Genomic DNA, 21,297 nt, shown 5'->3' on the forward strand with positions numbered 1-21,297 from the left:
CTTGCTTTTACAACTATTGATATGTTCAATTTTCGCAGAAGATTGCAAGTTATCTTAGACTCTCCTGTTTGCTTGCACAGGCATTAACAAACTCTTCCTTGTTTTTGCCAGAGATGGTGCACTGAGTCACTTCCACGAGAGGCTTCTGTACCACTCCGGAGCAAGAATCCATTAAGGAATCAGAGGCGTGAGGCTGCACCAGTGTTCTCCTGGCTGGAGAGCGAAGCCCCAAGTGAATGTATTGAAGATTTCTAGACTTGGTGGGACAAATATCTCTACCTCCAATTTTATGAATACTGCTAGCTATGGCTGTGGAACTCTGTTTGCTGCTGCTGCTGTTTTGTGGAAGTACTATTTCAGAGGTACAGCCTATATACAAACCACCTCCTGGGACTTTGGATTTTGGATTTGTACCATCCAAGACGTATGATACAGGTGCATACCATGAACCTGGGCCAATAGGAATTTTGTTTAAAATAGTACATGCGTTCCTGTACTTAGTGCAGCCAAATTCTTTTCCTCAAGGTAAGCAGATAAACTACTTTTTTAATGAAGTTCTGTTATTCATGTATTCATCCTGTTGTAGATATGAAGACCATAATCTGGAAGTAAATGATATGAAGGCCCTTGTTAGTAGCACATGTTATGACCTGGAAATGCATGTAGTTCCATATAAAATAACATTTTTCTGCTAGCGTAGTTGAGGGGAGATTGATAATGAAAATGAGATGTTGATGATGTTCACAGAACTTTGCTTACAAATATCAAAGCTGTCATTGATGCATTTCAGGCTTTTTTTTTCTGAACTGAAACTTTTTCTTATGTGTGCTTAGAAGCACGACATAGGAGTAAAGCATAAACTGCTTTGTATTTAATATTAAATCCATCAGAGACATCTCACTGAGATTTGCATATTATGATAGACAGGTGGTTATAATATTGTGAGATCTAGCCTGGAAAATGGAAATTTAGCAATTTGAAAAATTTCATTTGTTTCCGCATTTGCACATCCAGTCAACTTTTATATAAGGGCAGTTCCATTACACAGCCACATGTAACTTGTTCCTTTGTAAGCTGAAGTTAAGACTTGAAACTGCTTTTGTTTTATTGAGGTTTTTGTTTTGTTTCTATGCCTTTCCTACTAAGTTGTTCCTTCTTCTAAAGGAAAAGTTAAGATATCAGAAGTGTGTGGTCATTGAGGTTGCATGGATTAAAAGGTGGTTTTGGGAATTCTGTGTGTTTGTGGATGTGGTAGCTGTATCAACTTAACTTTCCAACATGCTTTTTGTTTCATTTAGTTCTTAAAAGAAAATGCTAATGTGTTTGTATAAGATTGGCATTTAAAATTATATTGAAGTGAAACTTTAATAAAATATAAGAATGGCTTTGGTTTATTATTGGTTCCTTCTGGTGGTTTAGCTGTAACTGTGTGTATAAAAGCTATTTATGTTTTTTTATAGTACATCTTTCCATTTATATATTAAAACTTTTAGTAATTTAAAGTTTTAAATAAGTTCTTTGCTTGTGTACTGGTATGATATTTGATTATATTCTTGACATTTCTTCTGTAGCTGTAGAAGAATGAGCCCAAATGAACTTGAATGAATGAATTCTATTTAGACAAATGCCCAAGTCCCAGGTCTTAACCTGGCGAGCAGAAGCCTGGCCTGTTCCCTGAAGGATCTGTCTTCCGAGCAGGTGTTACACCAGGTGTAATGAGGGCAATTGCATGAAGCTAACAGTAATGTCACCTTCTGGAGGAAATATTTCGAGATATCTCTACTTTTGTGACTTCTTTCCTTCCATTAGATATGCAGATGAACTGTTTGCCTTTCTGTGAAACTTGATATGTTCTGATTGTCGTCTGCATTCAACTTTTAGAAACAGGCCTTCATTCTACCTAAAGCCCTGCTTGGATTTTTTTATTGTTATGTCTGAGGAAACTTGATTTCAGTGAGATGTTTACTGTGTGTTTATATTAACAGGAATTTGGTCTGTAACCTTTTAAGTCAAACTTAATATTCTGTGTCCTAAGCATGTAAATAATGATTTAGTATAGAATTTATGATCAAGATTATAGTACACCAGTAGGTCTTATGAAATCCAGCATTGAAGAGAAAGGAGACAACCAGTAGTAAATCACTTGTTCTTAGCTTGTGTGCTTTGAATACCTCATACCTCTCCTTCCTTCCTTGCACATACTTTTTGCCAAATCAGTCCTTTTTAGAAGTTTCTTTCATTATTTGCATTAGCTGAAGTCCTTCTCCCATGTTCCCACATACCTCACTGCAGATTTGACAGATCATGTCGGTTTGAGTTATACCATTTAATTGGTTAATCCCTATAATCTCTTTTGCCATATGCTGTTCTATTTTCACATTCAGTGTATTGATGGTGTAGTTACATATTTGAAATGTTTGTGGTTTTAACTGCCAATTTGAAATAGAGTTAATTCAGCTTCTGAGATGAAAATAAATGTAATCACAAATGGGCACAGAAAGCAAGCCTTTTGATGTTTCTGACTCAAAACTTCATCATCCCAGTTGGGCTGGTGCTTCAGAAGAGGTATATGACAACCAGAGGTTGATGCCCTGGTATATTGCATATAACCATAACATATAGGAGATGCGTGACTCATGTGCAGTAATTGGCATCAATCACTTAGACCTTTGATCTTTGTCTTTTTTTTTTTTTTTCCTAATACTTGGAAGCACTTGCGTAGTTTTCGAATTTACTGTTAGTACTCTTAGCTGGGAGGAAAAAAGTGACAGGATTGTCTAATTGCATATATATATTCCTGCATTTGCAAGTCATTTTTGTGCTTGCAGTAGTATTCTGATGGAGCTGAATATGTTACAGTATAACATTCATACTGCTTCGGTCCCAAGTATGCCTTTTAGGAAGAAAGTTAGTAACACGAAGCAAAATGTGAAGTTCATCACAGTCCTAAGGAAATGTTGTTCTTGAAGTATTCGCATGCTGCTAAGCCTTATCATTTATTTAAAGGTTCTTAAATGTTACTTAAAAGTTGAAAGGAATCACTTCATTTAAAGAAAAAAAAATAGTCAAGAAATATTTTGTAAGTTTTCTTTTTGTGTTAAATCTAAGCAAGTAATTTACTCGCTTCTAAATTTGTTCATGCCATCTGGTTTGTGGACATACAACTTAATCTAAGTTTAGATTTAACAGGTAACTTATTAATGGGATTAAATATAGTGCTTTTGTGAAGTGCAGTAACAGAACCAGGGCAAGGAACTGTAACTCATTAAGTTTTTTTAAATTGCTGAATCTTTAAGGCTAGCACTGTGCTATTTGCATATGGCGAGAAACTAGTTTAAAAAAAGTGAAGTAGGGTATCTGATTGCAGTGCTTCAGGGAGCGTAAATAGATTTTGCTTTCAACTCCCACCAGACAAATACTTTGTCCTCACTAGGTGAAGTGCTGGTGTAAATGGGAGTGAATTTATTCCCAATCATAAGCTGTTAGGCAGGGAAGCAGCCTCCACTTTGAGTTGATAATACACCGCAGTGGAAGACTGTGTTTGGTCACTAGTTTGCTACCTGAGGCTCAGCAGGTCACTTTAATCTTACTGTGCCCTGGTTCCTCCATTTGTACTATGAACATGATGGTGCTACTGCTCCTTTTTTTGAGGACTGTGTAGGATAGAGAATTGTTAGTCTTTCCTGTGAAATAGCACCACTTACAATAAATAGATAATAATGGGAAAATGGCAAGTTCTTTCTATTGGTCAGCCAAGGGGACATCTTACAAAACAGATTGTCATTTTTTTCTCTTACTTAGAATTTGTCATAAACCAAAGCATTAATTTATTAATAAAGTCAGTTCCATGATTGTGACATGGTGCCTGTCACCTGTTGTGTTGGAGACCTTCAAATGTGAACTTGGTGTAGATAGGGCATGGTCAGTATCCTCTGGCTGTTACGAATATCTTATCATGGCTTTGTCTTTGTTCCCATGGAAACCAGTTGTTAGTTGCAGTAAGATGTCCTTAATCTGAGATTCCACTTGCCAGCATGATGTGCACAAGTCTTTGGCTTCACAGCTTGTGTCTTGTAATGAAAATGTGAAGAGTTCACAAAGGAAATAAGCTGGTGATAAAGCTTCTGCTCCTATTTTTTAGGTGAAATAAGACAAAAATTTACAGGCCTGTTTCCTTTACCTGAACATATTGCAGGACAACTGTGCCACATATGTTAAATTACAACTGCTTTGTTGCAGCTTCTGCTTTTTATTCTGGATCATCTTGTTTCTGCTGAAGCAGGAATAAAACTTTAATATTAAAATCAGCTGCTGAATGCAGGTACTTCCTGGGCAAAATTTATCATGAAGAGTTAAATGTACTATTTGCCTGTGGAGAACAAGAACAAAACTTTTCAGACCTGGACTATGTCCCTTGATTCTTTATGTTTGTGGAGTCTTACTTGTTGAACAGTTTGAGTGTAAGACTGAGGATTGTAACTTCAGTATTTTAATGCAAAATCCTGTCTCTGACCCTGTTTTCTGTTCCTTTCTCTGCACCTGGGCAGCCTGTAAAGCAGCTGCAAATTGTGGAGGTCAGCAAGTTAGTCTTGTGTTCCCTGTCTCTGCAATTAATACCTCACATGAGTGTATTCAACAATTAAAACATTTTGAACATTAAAAACAAACAAAAAGCCCACATAACTTGATGTGAAAGTAAACAGCATATCTCTAGCTAGTATAGCTGTAATAGAAAATGCATATGCAAACCCCTGTTGTAGGTAGGTTTGAGCTCCTGGGATATTGATTATATATATATATTTTTTTTTTTTTTAGTGTTGGCTGTGTTGGATGTGAGGTTCTAAAGCAAATAATCAAAACACTTTATCACCCCCTCAGTTAAAAATTCAGTAAGTCAATTTTTTTCTAAAAATCTGACTGCTTTGCCTTTAGTAACTATTTAGTTTTTGGTTGCCCATTTCTACTTTAGTTTTGCTTCCTGTTAATAATAAATCTTCCACAGCTCCCCTACAAAAACAAAAGAAACCAACCAACCAAACAAAACCACGTTGTGGATATTGCAGCACTGGAGCTAATGCATGGTAATGCTCTTTTGTTTTTAAACTTGAGACTTTCCCAGGAACGTTGGGCATGTCCACATCAGCATGTGGTGAAAGGACCGTGCTCTGGCTCTGACTCGAATTCTGACTTACGTGCAGATGCTGCAGTTCAGCAACATAAGATACTGCTCAAGTACCCAAAGCAATTATGACCTTTTATAAAAACATAAATGGCAATATCCTTTTTTCGAATTGTGTGAAGTCTCAGTTTTAGTCTGGGTGTGAAACTGCACTGCTGGGATAGACTGCTTTATTGAGCTAGTGTTTGACAGCTACACTTCTGTGCGTGTGGGTTGGTTTTCTGAAAGCTTACATCCTGGAGCTGGGTTGGGAGTACATCAGCAATTGCTGGTACAGGAATTGAGAAGATGGGAGGAAGAGCAAGACCTGCGCTTCAGTGAGTTAGCTGTTAGATTGGCTGAGCTGTATTGTGAAATTACAATTTCAGTAAACTGTAGAGTCAGTGCCTTCACCACATCCCTGTAACTGTTTGTTTTTGTTTTTTCCAGCACTGTGGCTAAAGCTGTGATGTGAATTTAGAGTAGCATCTGAAGTGTGTATAACAAAAAGATGCAGGTGTTGGTGACAGGTTTGATACGGCAAGCAGTGGTGGTGTCATCTGGGTAGAATTGGGATAAGGAGAGGGACTTATAGTGCTCCTTTATTTGGTAATATGGTGTAGACATTGAAAGAAATGCCTTGTTTCTAATGTTGGAAATACTGGGGAAGATGGGGCAGTAGGAAGACACAAGATAAATCAGCCTCTTCTGTTCTCTGCCCACTTATATACATTTAAGGAAATAGAGTTTAAAAAAAAATTGTTGCTCATTTCATGCTGGGAATTCAAGAAATGCTCTACTTGATGAAATACCCATGTAAACAAGGAACACTGAACATTTATGAAGCAGATTTAAGGCCTGTTTTTTTATTTTCTTAGGCATCAGAAGAGTAATTCATTTTTCTCTGAACTCTTCCAAACTGTAGATTATCAAACAAATTGCTTGTCAAAAGGATTTTTTGTGGACAGGCAGGAGGCAGAGATTTTAGGGAGGGCAGCCTTATAGAGATTATCTACTAGAGGCTACCACAGAAAACTACAGTTGCAGACTTTAACACTTCTCTGATGTATTCTTGCCCACTTCTGGCTTATGTAAACAAGGAATCTCTTTTGCAGACAGGTATTATGTGGAAAAAATTGAAGTAATTTTTTAATCAGTGTAGCAGAGCTGATCATCTGAAAATCTTGCACTATCCCTACATCTGGAATCTGTTCCTTACAATATCCTCAGTGCTTGCCCTGATCTGGTTTAATACTGCCTGCCAGCTATGCCTAAGAGAAAAAAAGATGCCTTGACAGCAACTGGCAAATGACAATCCAGCTTCACAATTTCAACACTGTCAGAAACAGAAGGGAGAAATCAATGAAAATTAACCTCAAACAGAGTTTGAGGGAGTTGGGTTCCTTCCTGTGGGGTGGGGGTGTTCCAAAGCAGCATCGCCACAGACAGCTGTGCAGTGGGCTGGAGCACCTCGGGCAGTGCTGCCTCTTGGAGGCCAGCTTACAACAGTACGGAACGTGGGCCTACAGCTGGGTGCTATTGAGACCCTGCTCATGTTTCCCAAACTGCCTTCCACCACTTCCAATTTAGACAGCTGTGTCCTTTCTGTCTGTTTGGAATGCTTCTTGGCAAGTGGGTTGGACATTTTGGGCATTTTCTGGGTGAGGTACTGAGCTGGGCAATGTCAAGCCAATGCTTGAAACTGCCTCGACCCCATTCTCTTTGTGTGTGTTAATGGGAGACACAAGTTACAACCAGAGTTGATCGGCAGCATTTCCTGCCTTGGTGTGCAGGGGATGAGTTCTGGGCACAGCCAAATCCAGGGGTGCCAACTACAAGGCAGGGAAGGGTGGGAGGTACAGGATGGTTTTGTGACAGAAGGGGGCCTGGTTGTTTGTTTATCGTTTTAGGTAAAGAAGCTTCATTGATAGAGTTCGTATATCTTTAAAGAAAAAAGCAAAGGTACCATGTTCTAAAAACATGTGCAACTAGATAATTAGTACTACTGTGTGGTGTGTGTATTGGGGGTGGGGTGATAATATCAGATATGTTGAATGTAGTGTGGTGTCTGTGTACTAGCAATTACAGTAAAACACTGAATTAAGCTCTGTGTGCATTCATTTTTCTTAACTTATCTAAGAGATTGGCCATCTCATTTAGTATCTCATAGCAAAGATAAGCAACTTGAGCATCAGTTTGGTCAAAGCCTGAGTTTTGCCTTTCAAATGCCAGTGCACAATCACAGTCAGAGCACACCAGGTGAGGAAGACAGTTCTTTGTGTCCCTACCTCTGTAAACAAAACTAGTCAGGAAATGGAAACTACTAAAAGCATGAAAGCTTCTTGAAGACTTGCAGAACATACCTGCAGCATCTTGTATAGTGAAAAATGGGATGGAATAGGTTTTAGGTCAGCCACATTCTCTGGTAATGTATTGTTTGTGAACCTCTTTGCAATTTATCTCTGAGTGCAGACACCTTACGGGTTTTCGGGCCGCTGTGCTGAGGCTCCATGATTTTTTCTGATTTAACAATGGCAACTACTCTGCTGTCCATCCTCCCTCTCCATTTAATTTTTACAAGCTTATCTATCCACATAATGTTGAACCTCATTGTCTTTTTTTAACTGGTAGTTCATGGAACTGATGGGGAGAGGGGATATGTTACTGACCTTGCTGGAATGATGTTTTCACAAGCCTCTAAGGGACCTCTCAATTCCTTCATCTTCTTCGCTGTAATGAAGCATTTTATGTTAATCATGTGCGATACTATACAGATACTGCCTCTTATAGGAAAAACAGTCATTTGACTCTTGTCTTTGTTATAGACCATCATAATTAGATAACATTAGCCAAGCCCTCTCATTTTTTGTCTGACAATTTGCTTAGGTTGTCATTTACAGAGCAACAGGCTCCTAGGTCTTGTTCAATGATAGCTTCTTCTTGAATGATGTCAACCAAAGTAACAAGAATTTGATAGATCTTTGTAACAAATCTTTCTGCAGTCCTCATGTTCAGCGTTTAATACATTTAACTTTATGAGAATCTGAGCTTTTTACTCTGCTTTTTCTCACTCTCTTTTTTTTTTTTGCTTCTCATGATGCTTTGTGTAACTTTTAGATCTTAACGAAAATGATGCTTTTTTTTTTTCTTCAGTGAATATGCACAGTTGCTGGAGCAAAATAAATGTACAAGTATTAACTTTTGTTGTTTCTGGCATCCTTTTAACAGTATTAAATCTTTCCACATTGAAATTAAAGCTTTTGAGTGTGCTACTTCCTTTTCCACAAGTGAATTATCATCCTGTTAGAAGGGAAACCAGTTGCCGTGAACATCGGCTATTGTAGTTTAAGCTGACTAATCTATCAGTATATATCTTAGTGTAAAGAAAACAAACAAACAAAAAACAACAAAAAAACAACCCACGAACCTGCTTTGACACTTTTTTTGCAACATTCAGATACATTTATTCTCATCTAAAAACAGTTCTGTGATTAAATTATTACCTATATTGCATTGTAACATAGTCAAAATCTCTTTTCTCTGAGTTATACCAAATTGTTTTGGTTTTGTGAGCTTTCAACAGTGATTACAGTTGTGAAAGTGAAAATTCTTACTACTACTACTACTAAGTGTTGCTTTGGCTGTGTAATTCAGCTGAAAGATGCCTGGGTGCCCCTGTACGGAACAAATACAAACTTGAGGCCTAATTAACTTTACTTTTGCTTTGGTTTTTTTTGAGTGAAGTAGTGATCTCTGTAGTACCTTGAAACAATATGCGTGCCACAGTTATTGAACATACGCATAAAATTGTGGCCCTTGCAGAAATGGGAAAACAGGGAGAAGGAATTCTGCGGAATCTCAGTGAAGCTGCCAGAATGCCAGTCACTGAGGTAATTATTAATAAAAGCTGGTGCCAGCAGGGCTCCGGCATGTCATTCCCAATTATTTCCAATAACTCAAGTTATGCAAATGAGAGAGGATTTTCTGTGCTTTCCTCAGTTTACAGCAACTTCTAAAGAAAGGAGTAGGAAAAATGCTGTGGTTCATGCAGTCTAAATATTTGCTGCTTCAATCAAAGTTGCAAGTCCAATATGTCTACACAACCCACACGACCAAGAAGTTGCTCAGACTCTGTAGTGTGTTAAAACAGACAAGCGTGTACAGCGCACCAAGTTAAATCTTTGCCTGTAATCTGTTGTAAATCCTTACCAGATGGTGGCCTAGAGAGAACTTTAGGTAGCTACTGCAAACAAAGTAACCGGCAAAAAATAGCTGCCGTGGCACAATGTGCTATGGAAGTTTTGTTGCCTTCAGAAAATGAGAGAATGTGGTTTCTGTGTGGAATACTTCTTCAAAGCTTTCTACTCGACTTTGTGTCTGTGTGATATATGCAAATTTATTGCAACCTCCTAAGCAAAGATTTTTCTAAAGGCTTTTCTCTTTTTGTTCTTTCTCCAAAACTTCAGCAAGAACAGAACTTTCTTTGTAGCAAAGAACAACCCTGCAAACGTTATTTTCAAAGGAGAAATCTTTCATTCTGGGTGTCCTGTAACAGTCAATATTGCAGCAATTTCTTTTTTTTCTTTAAACCTTTTCCTGACGAGGCTCTTTAATGTGGTCACTGTACGCTGATGGAAAGCAGAATGTGCCTAAACAGAAAATGTGGCTGCACTAAGGGAATGAACTCAAGTTTGGGGCAGCTGTAAGATGTGAGGATTTTCTGTGGAAGACTTAAATTACCTGTTTGGTCTTCCTGACTAGTAACCTCGAGGCAGCTATAATAAAACTTCTATTGTTTCATCCATATTTGGGGGAAACTGGGGAACTTTTTGCGTGCACAAATGAAGTTCATTGACTGTTACTATTATCTGGTCCACTGGTGTATAATTTCTTCAGTGGATCAATGGTATTTTCTGTCAGGAAGGGTGCAAAGGGAGTCTCCTTAATTTCATGTTCTGGTTACTGCTGCCTGCTCATTCAGCATGTTGCTGCTCTGCAATTCCTCCTCTTCAGCAATTGCACCATGCTTAGTCCTACCTGTGCTCTGGTTAAATCTCATGCTCTTTAGGCCATTCCTACAGTTTCAGTCCTGCTCATAGCTGCTCATCTCTCTATTACCTACTTCGTATCGCTGCTCTACTCCCTCTCATTGCTCCTCCATTGCATCCAGTATAAGTGAAGATTTACTTCTACGTGGTCTAGTAGCTTGTCCTTTCAACTATGAATAAAGCAGTATGTGCTTAACAAGTCTGCCAAGACCATAAACATGCATTTACTATGTTTTTGCTTGTGTCAGATCGTGTGTTGCTGGATTTCGAGACCAAGCCAGAGTACTATATGATAAGCAAATTTCTCTTGCTTTTGATCAGCATGTGATTAAAGAATATGAAGTCAGAAACTGGGAATGGATGATGATTGTGTTGATGAGAGAAAACAGCATATTGAAGGTAGAAGAGGGTGAAAAGACAGATTGCTGTAGCAGATGAGATGAGAAGTTAAAATACTTAAACAATTTAGTATGTATTTGTCATTTTTTACCTCTGTTCAAGCAAGTTCTTCCAGGCATTGTAGAATGACAGGCTCTAAGCCTTCGTTTTGTGTGTCAGTGGTGAGATACGGTAGCAAGGTTCCTTTCTCGCCTTTTTTCTCATCCAGAGGCATGGCTGATGGTTTAAGGTTATCTTTTTTGCATGTTATTTCTTTAATGCAGGTAAATGAACAGGTGATTGAACAGATAATTTCCTGTCACCGTCTCTGTAGTTTAACTACTTGATCTTGTATGTGGGCTTCAGCAGCGAGGGAAGGTGACTGTCACTCAGGAGTTGTGCTTGAAGTGAAGAGGGCCAGAACGGCCTCTTGTGAGGAGCAGGAGGGTGACAGCCAAACTGGCCTGATGTTCTCAGTAACTCAAGGAAAAAAAAAAAAAAAAAAAAAGAGAACTATATAGAGAAATAGCTTGCCTAAAAATTGTAGGGAGAATTTAGCTGAGAGGGCTGGGGTCTTTTTCTTAGTTTGGGGACAAGGGTTATCGCCCAAGTCTCTCTGAGGGAGACGTGAAGAGAGGAGTGAACCTTTTGAATCTGGAGGTGGAAAGGAATGGTCTAGACTATACAAGTAAATGCATGAATTAGACTCCTCATCTGTGGACTGAAGTGGGGTCTTACTGTGCGGGAAGATCTCACCTCTGAGACTTCCCACTTGGCCTACAGAGTGAATTTTCTTCTTGCTCTGCAGAAAGAGGACAGACAACACAGGGTAGGCAATGTGGCAGGGCCATGTCTGCAGTCTCTGCACCAACGTTCTTGGTGGATTCTTTGGCCACAACTTCACCAAGCTGCCAACCACGCTCTGCAGTGGAACCAGAGCCGAGCAATTGCTGTGTCATTAGGAACAGGGAGAGTGATTGAGGCTAGTCGGTAGGAAAGGGGAGAACCCTGGGTTACCTGCTGAAGGAGATCTTTTCAGTGGGAGCTGAATGTGACTGTAGTAAAGCCTAATGGTTGGAGGCTTTCTAACTTTGGGGAAGCAACCAAAGCCTCAATCTAGTCAAAGCAAGTGTTTTAAAAGTGTCAATAAACTGAACTTGCAGTAAGACTTGTTATAAGATTTTTGTCTGTGATGGTAAGTTTGAAAGGCTAATAAAACCTTCCTGTTTTTCTTGGACTTGCAAGAGTTATTCATTAGTCTGAGCCACAATTAGAGAGGAAAAAAACCCCAAGCTTGAAGTCATTTTAGTTCGTTGATTTCAGGCTAATTATTGCTGCTTATTTATAACACTAAATGGTCAGACTGACCCATATTCAGAAGGATGCTGAACTGTTCAGTGTGTGTATAGTCCATCGACTGTGTTATAGATGAAGGGGAATGGGATGAAATACTATGATATGCATTAGAATGAGACAGCATTAAAGCAGTTATTAATTTATCATGTATATTATCTATGTAATTCCCCCCCGTTGCTCCGAAAAATCTCCATTCAGTGCAACGTGAATGCTTCAGTCATGGTTCTTATTGGTTTGCTTGAAGTCCTTTTCAGGATAGAAGCCTAATATGTTATATTATGCATAAAAAGATAAATTAATTTCTGGCATAATTAGATTAATGCTGGAGTTGCACTATAACTGAACAGGCTCGATGGAATTGTTTGAGTGAAGATGAAGCATAGCATTCCCAAAGGTTTTACTACAGCTGTTTTCCTGTCACCTAGATTTGAAAAGCTTTCTTAGCAGAAGAATTTGTAACTAATTTATGTTGGTACTTAATAGCCAGATAACAGAGATTTAAAAATAAGCTATTTTTGCTATCCTTTTCTGTAGATCACTTCTAAGAAGCAAGCCTAGTGCTAACCTCATTTTCTTGTCCGGGTAATGAGATATTGAATGTATGCACAATACGTGTGCAGTGCAGGAGTTGGTGATTATGTTTTCTTAACTGGGCCTCCTCAGAGGTGCTTAATATTTCATCACAAATTGCACTGGTAAATTAACAGTTCATCTGGCTAGTTAGATTTGCTAGGGCAGATGGCATTTCGCATGTGTGATGAGGGCAGGAAGGAGACAGAGCAAAGCAGTAATGTAATTAGCTGTGTAAATGAACCTCACAAGGTAAATCTCTTTAACCCCAGTGATAAAATGTGTTCTGTGCTAAAGCTTTGGATTACTGGTCGTGTGAAACAATGTGTGCAGCTGGTCAAGCTGAGATTTCAGAAGTAATCCTGTTAATTTGAAAATAGAGGACACCACCTTTTATCCCACCTTCCCAGCACTTTTATGTTTGAAACAGAAACCGGCCTCAAGGTGGTACTCTACCTATAAAGCCGAAGAGAGTCGTGTGGACTTAACTTAATTCAACTTTAAATGAAAACTTGTTTGAATGCTGGACATGAGATGTTCTAGCTAGGGAGAAAAGATGCTTCACAAAAGCAAATGAAAATCACAGGCTGTATTAAATGTGAGCTGGGGTGTCTCTGCACTGTGCTACAGGGAGCAGTGTAGAAATAGGTGAAAATATGATGCTTGTGGTTCTACTGCACCTTGCACAGGACATTCCCACACTTAACCCTTAAGTGCTGCAGTGGTAATCATGATTACTGTCAATGTAAAACCTAACAATCATAGAATAGTTTGGGTTGGAAGGGACCTTTAACAATCATCTAGTCCAATCCCACCTACAATGAGCAGGAAGATTAGTGATGCTGCAAAACCGCAGAGGCATGTTTGTGCTTACAGATGGGTGGGTGAGTAACTGCAGGTAACCTCACATTCTATTACAGCCAAATGTATTTTGTAATGGGAATATATATGACTTCCACATTTCATTCATATCATGGTTTAAGTCCAGCTGGCAACTCAGCACCACGCAGCCACTTGCTCACATTCCCCCAGTGGGATGGGGGAGAAGATCAGAAGAGTAAAAGTGACAAAACTCATGGGTTGAGAGACAGACAGTTTAATAAGTAAAGCAAAAGCCACACACACGAGTTAAGCAAAACAAGAGATTCATTCATTGCTTCCCATTGATGGGTGGTGTTCAGCTGTCTCCAGGAAAGCCAGGCTCCATCACATGTAACAGTTACTCAGGAGGACAAACGCCATCACTCTGAACATCCCTGCTTCCTCCTTCTTCCCCCAAAATATATACTGAGCGTGATGTCATATGGTAATATCCCTTTGGCCAGTCAGGGTCAGCTGTGCTGGCTGTGCCCCCTCCCAGCTTCTCATGCACCAGCAGCCTTCTCCCCAAATGTGTGTGACTCAGTGTGAACATTTGAGGTTCTTAGGGACACGGTTTGGTGCCGGAGTTAGGTTGTGGTTGGACTCGATGATCTTAAGGGTCTCTTCCAACCAAAATGATTCTGTTATTCTATTGCTTGGGACAACCAAAACATCAGCGTATTATCAACTTTCTTCCAGTACTAAATCCAAAACACAGCACTATACTGGCTAGTAGGAAGAAAATTAACTCTATCGCAGCTGAAACCAGGACAATTTGAAATGAATTAACTGAGATTATGTCTAATCCAGTTGATACTGCAGGCTATTGAAATAGTAAATTCGTGGCAAAGACTGGTCAATCACTGTGTGCTGCCTGGTGATTAAAACACCCTGTTACTTCTAAAAAATCATTACAAAGTAATATAAGTAGTAAATCTTTATTCAGCAGGGAAAACTCACATTCTGGAAAACTAAGGGGGAAAATGGGCTGTGTAATACTGGCTATTGTGCTAGGTATGAAACCTGTATTATTGTCACTGTTTCACTTATTCGATCCATGTGGGAAGTTTTTGTACTTTTGTTTATAATAAATCTAAAGGTGTTTTAGTTTCTAGATGAACAGGCTTTAGAGCCTCTAAATTTCAAAAGCACATTGAAAAGGCTGTTTTCATCATAATTTTGTCATAGTGTATTCAGGTTGATTTCTGTCTCTCTTTTGTTTGCTTTTTGACTACCAGGCTTATATTATGGAAACAGTATAAATAAAAATTGTGTTAGGAACATTCTTGGCAAGTAATCAGAGCAGGATTTTGTTTTGGTTTTGGTTGAAGTATTGGATGTTCTCCTTGGAGATACTCAATATGTGACTGGACATGGCCCCGAGTAACCTGCAGTGGGTGACTCTGTGCTGAGCTGGGGGTTGGACTGGATGATCCTGGGGGTCCCTTTCCCTGTCCTCTGTTTCTCTTGAGCAGTTTACATATGTGTACACATACACATACAGATATCCATAAATATACATGTGTTTATAGATGTATGTAAAATAATCTAAAATGTTTTTTTTGTTTCATTTTCATTCTAGTTTATGATGGGGACAGACACTCAACTAGAAGAATGGATACAAACTTTCAACTTTTATTTAGCAGGAAAGGCTAATGCTTTTAAAATTTTATCTTGTACTGGTACCTGACAGTAGGAAATGTATCAAAGGAAGCTTTTGTTAGTAATAAAATTTAGCTTTCTTGCATGCTTCCTGGCAGTGCTTTCACTCCTCTATTAAATAATCTATAATAAAAAGTCAGCATGATTGTAGGATATAGAGATGAGATGAGAATAATTTAAATTAGAAGGGACCTCCAGAGGTCATCGAGTCCAATGCTTTTCCAAAGCAAGATGAACCTCTGAGTTAGGAACAGCCCAGGCTTGGATTTTTTGGGAGGTGAACAGTCAGTTTGGAACCTACAGGCCCTTTATTGATCCCCAGGATAGGTAACTTAGTGGATTTCCTCAAGTATATTCAGTTGCATACAGGGAGACTAATGACGGGGCAATAGCACCATGAAGTGCACCTCTGTATGAACACAGGGAGCAGAGCGCTCCTCCTCAAGGTGTGCACTGTGTAGTGTCCTTCATTAGAGGAGACCGTAAGTTCAGTCTGTCCCTTCTCCCAAACTTCCAAACGCTGCTGCTTTTCCACAGCCCAGCACGGGGCATTCGGAGCTGCTCATGGCCCTCAGAGGCAGAGGCTCTGCAGAGCTGGGGGTTCCCCCCTTCACATGCAGGGGGTCATGGAAATGGCCAGGAGTTCCCAGCATAGATCCCATAGGGTTGGCAAAACCTCCATAAGGGTAGGCTGGGGACATCCCTAAAGGGGGATCCATTCATTGCAGCTGCTGGTGTTTACTGAAAGGAACTGGTGTGGTGAAATTATATTTATAATGTTAACTGGCACTATTTGTATTGAATTCCTGCTTTCTTCTTTTTTTGATGGTTGCTGTATTTTGTCTACATTGTGAACAAGTTAGAAATGAGTGTGTTAGATGGAGCTGCATGCACAGTAAGTTGGCATGCGTCAGGCTTTCTGATTTGTTTTGGTGGTGTTGCATACTCTCATGCAAAGTCTGGTCCAGAGACGAAAAAAAAAGGGGGGAGGAAGAAAAAAAAAATATTGGGATAATGTTGGCAAGGATAAGGGCTTTCTTCTTTGTAGCATTCAGTCCAGAAGTCATCGTTAACATTCTTGTTTTACACATTATCAATTCCATGTGTGTGTGTGTACGTATATATATATGCGTGTATGTACTTGTCATAAACATGAAGCAAAGCCGATATCTGAACTTTATCCAACTAACTGATAACATTTGGGATGATGCTATGGTACAGAGGATGACCTCAGAAAAACATTCACTGTATTTCAGTGGGAATTCATTTATAATCTATGTATCTTCCTGTGAGCTCAAAAAATATACATTTGGTTAAAAATGTTGTTACTAGACAAGTTTATGGAAACAGTTATGTGCTTGCCTATCCTGTTGATGTTTGTTCTTAATTTCATCTTGCCTGTCTAACAGTAGAATTCATACTATCATCTTTCCCCCATTTTTATTATTTATGTTGTTTAAAACTATGGAATATTCTTGCTTATTTTCAGATCTCATCAGAAAACTAGCACAGCAGAAGTTTGGAAATACACAGGGCGATTATCAAAAGGTAAATTGTCTATCTGTATCTGCATAAAATAATGAAAACTATTACTTTGAAATTCAGTTTTGTTTCTAAAATAGGAAATAGTATTGTAGAGTTATAAAAACAGGATGCAAGAATGAAATTTGTGAATGATGTGTATGATGGTTTTATACAAAATTTGGGACCAAAACCTTTCAAAAAATATTACAAAGAAAATTTCTTAAGCCACTGTAAAGAAGCTACGCGTACTTAAGGCTCACTTATAAATTCTAGCTGTAATGTGATTGTGGTGTCTGTTGCACAAAGATTGAAGGCTCTTTGTATTGAAAAATACTGCTTCTATTTAAAAATGCTTAGAGAGAACCATTACTACTCAGCTCTTATGTTAGCTTCAGCTATTGTCCTCAAAAAGCTGAATTTATATGCTGATTTGGGTGCCTTTGTAAAATGAAGTTTCCATAGCCTACTTATAAAGTATATTTCAGTTTACATAGCGTACTGATCACATCAAGGGTATTTTCCATTCTCTCTTTAGGTTTGTGATTACCCTATAACAGCTGAAATTCAGAGGGTAGCAAGAGAAGGTAGAACGTAGCGTGGATCTGATTTTGGGTAGTTCTCAAGGCTGGTACCTCATTTTGGAAGCGGTGTCACAGGCTGAGTGCCTGCAATAGGACCCTTAACCAGGCCCACACAATGGACATGTCCTTTTGTGTGAGCTACTTGCTTGTAGTCCCTGCAGCATGAGGTGCCTGTCAGCAAGATGCATATGGAACTCGGCATCCAGGCACTTGATCCTGGAATCAGGATGACCTGAATGGTCTTGGGATTTGAAGGGGGAAAGCCTTGTGCTTCCTTGTCTTTCTGACAATGAACCTGTCGCTCCAGAAGCTCAGTAACCTCTGCATGACCTCCAAGTGTGTGGGTATTGCCGTTATGCTGCAGCAAGTTACTCTTGCTGATCCCACACGCATGTTTGGTGGGGCTCGGTGAGCCTGGCGCATCGCAGACTGTGCCCACACACCCAGGGGGGAATACAGGGTGGTCTTGGTTGGCGGAGTCTTTGCACAAAACCATTAGGCTGTAGGTGGTATGCATGCGTGCGAGTGTAGTCTTTAGTAACTACTACATAAGTTATGAGAAATTTGACGCTGATGACAACTGTAATCCTGTGTAGTGGAGACACTTGTTAAAATACTGTGGGGTGGCAAATACAACACTAGACGTGCTTAGGAAGTAAAACAGACATAGGCCATTTATAGGTCCTAATTTTGACCTGAATACAATGCAAAAATTTAAATTTGGAAAAGAAAAGTCTATTTAGACAAGTAGAGAGTCCCTCAGAAGACAGAAGCATCAATGAGAGGTAGCTGTGAAGAGGCCAGCAGGGCTGTAGATGTGCCCCTGGAGGGATTTCCAGTGGGGCAGGGAAGTGTGAATGTCACTGAAGGGGGTGGGTAGGTAGTTAGAAATGTTGCCTGTGGTTTTGATCACTCAAATTCAGGGAGAATTAACTCAGAATAGGATGGGTTCAGAAAATGTCTATTAGAATGATCTGCGAAACACACAGGTCTTCAGAGGAGACTGGAGTAGTTTGCTTAGCTTAGCAAAATAACTGATAAGGGGGATGATAACTCCTTATAAATATATATGGAAAGGAAACACCAGGAAGAAAAAACTGCTATTTGGGCAAAAGATGATGCTGTCACAGAGGCAAACGGGCAGAAATGGGCCACGTGTACATCCATGTAAGAAGACTCCACTCTGTGTACAGCCCTTCAGAAGAAAGAACAGGAAACCTGGTTCTGATATTTATCTTGTTACTGTCATTCCTCTGTACCTTTTTTTTTTTTTTTTTAACCTATTTGTGGAATTTTAGTGAGCCAAGAGGCCCTTCCCACTTCTGTGCTGTGTGTCCCAGTGTGCCCAGTTGGACTCCTATGGTCCGGGGCAGGGGCAGCAATCTGCCAGGCCAGCCCAGCAGCTGCCGCGCCAGCCCGGGGGAGCCAGCTCGCTGCTGCTGCTGCGGTCGCTTCACTTCTGCGGGGACACGGCCTTGCTCAAAACGTTCAAAATCATACTCAGTACCAGATTTTTAAGGGAGGGTAAGCATTTGTTTTCCTCCTACTAAAAGTATAGTTCCAAATATGATTTTGAACATTTAAAGCATATTGTGCAGTAGGAGTCTCATAAGGGTGTGACACTGAAAAAAAAAAAAGAGACAAGGTTTCTGATTCTCACACATCAGACCTTGAGTTGAGCGGTTTTGCTGTCTTTAGCTTGTCCACTTTTTCTGTTTATGAGAAAAGGGAAAGCATTATCAGCTGTCAACTTGTCATACAGAGATGAGGGTAAAAAATACAAGAAATTCTATTTCCATTGTGGAAACAAAAGAGAGATTTGGTTCTTCTGAAATTCCTGTTTAGTTTTCTGTATTTTTCCAAAATTACAGATAAGAAATCAGTCAAGAACCTGACAAATAGACTTCTTGAGTCTTTCTTGAATGCTTTTTTTTTTAAACTTCTAAATAATTTAAAATAAACCTCTGCATAGTTAGTTAAAAGTGAGGGTGAATTTTCTGTGTAGTGTGTTAAGGTCCCAAAACTGTTACTAAAACTACTGCTTTTAAGCCAAAATAAAATAAGCATTGAAAAGAAAAAGTAGTATCATGAGTTAGTTATGACAGGTGGAATTTCTGAAAAAATTGCAAAGCCACAAAGTAATGCAGTCTCTTGCCTTCTGTTTGAGATGTGCTAGGAATTATATGAAACAGATGCTCAGTGTAGAAGTAACTGGTCTGTTGTTTTAATATGGAAATATGTGTGGGTCAACTCCTAGATTCCTTACATTTACCAAGGAAACCAGAAATTATCTGCTATGTATTTTATTGTAAATAATTTTCCATAATTATTTAATGGTGCTTCTATGCATTATTGTACTTCTGTGGCTTTTTATTATTGTTTCTGTGGTGTTAATTGTTTTGGTCATGGTTAATTGTTCATTATTCACGTGATTTGTTTTTGTGCATGCTGCCTGTGTATTATACACGTTCTCCATTTGTTTTGACTTCCACAGCCAGAAAATGTTGTCCTGACTCTTCAGGTAATGTCTTATGGTTGATGTGCAGCTTCGAGATGAACTAACTGTCTGTATGCAGTACTTCTATTAAAACATCCATACCTGCTTTTAATGTTACCTAAAATGTTTTTTTCCATCTAACCTATTTTAAAATTTGTGATAAAATAATTTCTGAAGTGTTCAGCTAACTAGAAAACAATAATTCTTTTGCAAAATCTAGCCAAGTTCTTCCTCTAAGCATCTAGTTTTTATTCTTCAGAAGGGATAACAGCTTTTAACCAGCAGTTAATAATAATAATAAAAAAAAATAGGTTTCATCCTAGAATTGGTAATTAGGTCAGAAATTTGCAACTCTGCTAATGGTGATGGTTGCTGTATTTGGATCAGTTGGTAATTAGGGATTGTGAGGAAGGACATCAGCAAAGCTGGAACTGGAGCATGATTGATAGCCTGTGTGAAATCGTAACTTATTTTGCAGGACAATACACAGCCTCAATTTCATCCTTTCACTGCCAAGCTGCCCTTGCACTGGCAAATTAATAAAACAGAAGAGGACTCAAAGTACTAGTGTGAGAATTAGTTCTCCTAAAACTAGAAAAGGAAGGGAGAAAAACAAATTCATCAGGGAGGAAAGACCACTGGGGCCTGCCCACGCTGTGCCGTGTGCCCCTGGGCAGACACCTGCCCGATCCGCTGATGGATGTGCTGGATGCGCTGCCTGGCGTTGGGTGCTGGATGCGCTGGATGCACTGCCTGGTGCTGGCTGCACTGCCTGGTGCTGGATGCTGGATGCACTGGATGCGTTGCCTGGCATTGGGTGCTGGATGCGTTGCCTGGTGCTAGATGTGCTGGATGCGTTGCCTGGTGCTGGGTGCGCTGGATGTGCTGGATGCGTTGCCTGGTGCTGGGTGCGCTGGATGCGCTGGATGCATTGCCTGGTGCTGGGTGCTGGGTGCGCTGGATGCGTTGCCTGGTGCTGGGTGCGCTGGGTGCGTTGCCTGGTGCTGGGTGCGCTGGACGCGCTGGATGCGTTGCCTGGTGCTGGGTGCGCTGGCTGGTGTTCGCAGCAGAGAGGAGCAGCATGGCCAGCTCGCAGCTTGTCCCCTGGGAGCCACGTTGCCTCGCGTGGGGCTGTGCCAGGGCCGTCTGGCCCAGCTTCTCCATCCTGGGGCACTTGCTTTGCTTCCAGCATAAAAGCTAGTTAGGGTATTGCATTGCATCCTTCCCTTTCACGCCTGCCAGCTTCTGAAAGCATCCTTTTAGTTGCTACTGCTTCACTGTTTGGCAGCAGAATAAATGCCTTTACCTGAGAGAGCTTAAAACCCACTCCTTCATGCTTTCCAGTCCCTAAACCATTTTTACTTCAGCAGTTTGGAGAAACCTCTGCCATTGCAATCGATCATCCAGTGAAGTGTGCTTCCCTTTGCAGTTCATATGAATCTTTGCACTGGTTAAACAGGAGAACAGTCTAAGCCTCCTTCCCCCCTCCCAGATGCAGTGTTGTTCTAGTCAGCCTTGCTGATCTTTGTGAAGCCTTTTTGGAAACAAATGTGAGGAACAGTGTATTTGTGGTCCAGGAAATCAAACATGTTCATTTTGGATCTGTTTCAGTTGCATTGATTCACGTTTGTTTCTTGTCAGCATAGTTCTCTCTTAGCACTC

General features: G+C 39.9%; 1 protein-coding gene across 1 annotated transcript in view; it reads left to right on the plus strand.

Moving 5' to 3' along the window:
• Nucleotides 1-305: 305 nt before the first annotated feature.
• The window catches only part of PROM1 (prominin 1), a 56,290-nt gene continuing 35,298 nt past the window's right edge, over nt 306-21,297 (plus strand). Inside the window, exons 1-3 of the mRNA XM_065633852.1 lie at nt 306-525; nt 16,523-16,581; nt 19,633-19,659. Coding sequence (XP_065489924.1) covers nt 306-525; nt 16,523-16,581; nt 19,633-19,659 — 306 coding nt within the window. The remainder of the gene's footprint in view (nt 526-16,522; nt 16,582-19,632; nt 19,660-21,297) is intronic.

This window comes from Caloenas nicobarica, chromosome 4, assembly GCF_036013445.1.
Source record: "Caloenas nicobarica isolate bCalNic1 chromosome 4, bCalNic1.hap1, whole genome shotgun sequence".
Taxonomy (NCBI): Eukaryota; Metazoa; Chordata; class Aves; order Columbiformes; family Columbidae; genus Caloenas; species Caloenas nicobarica.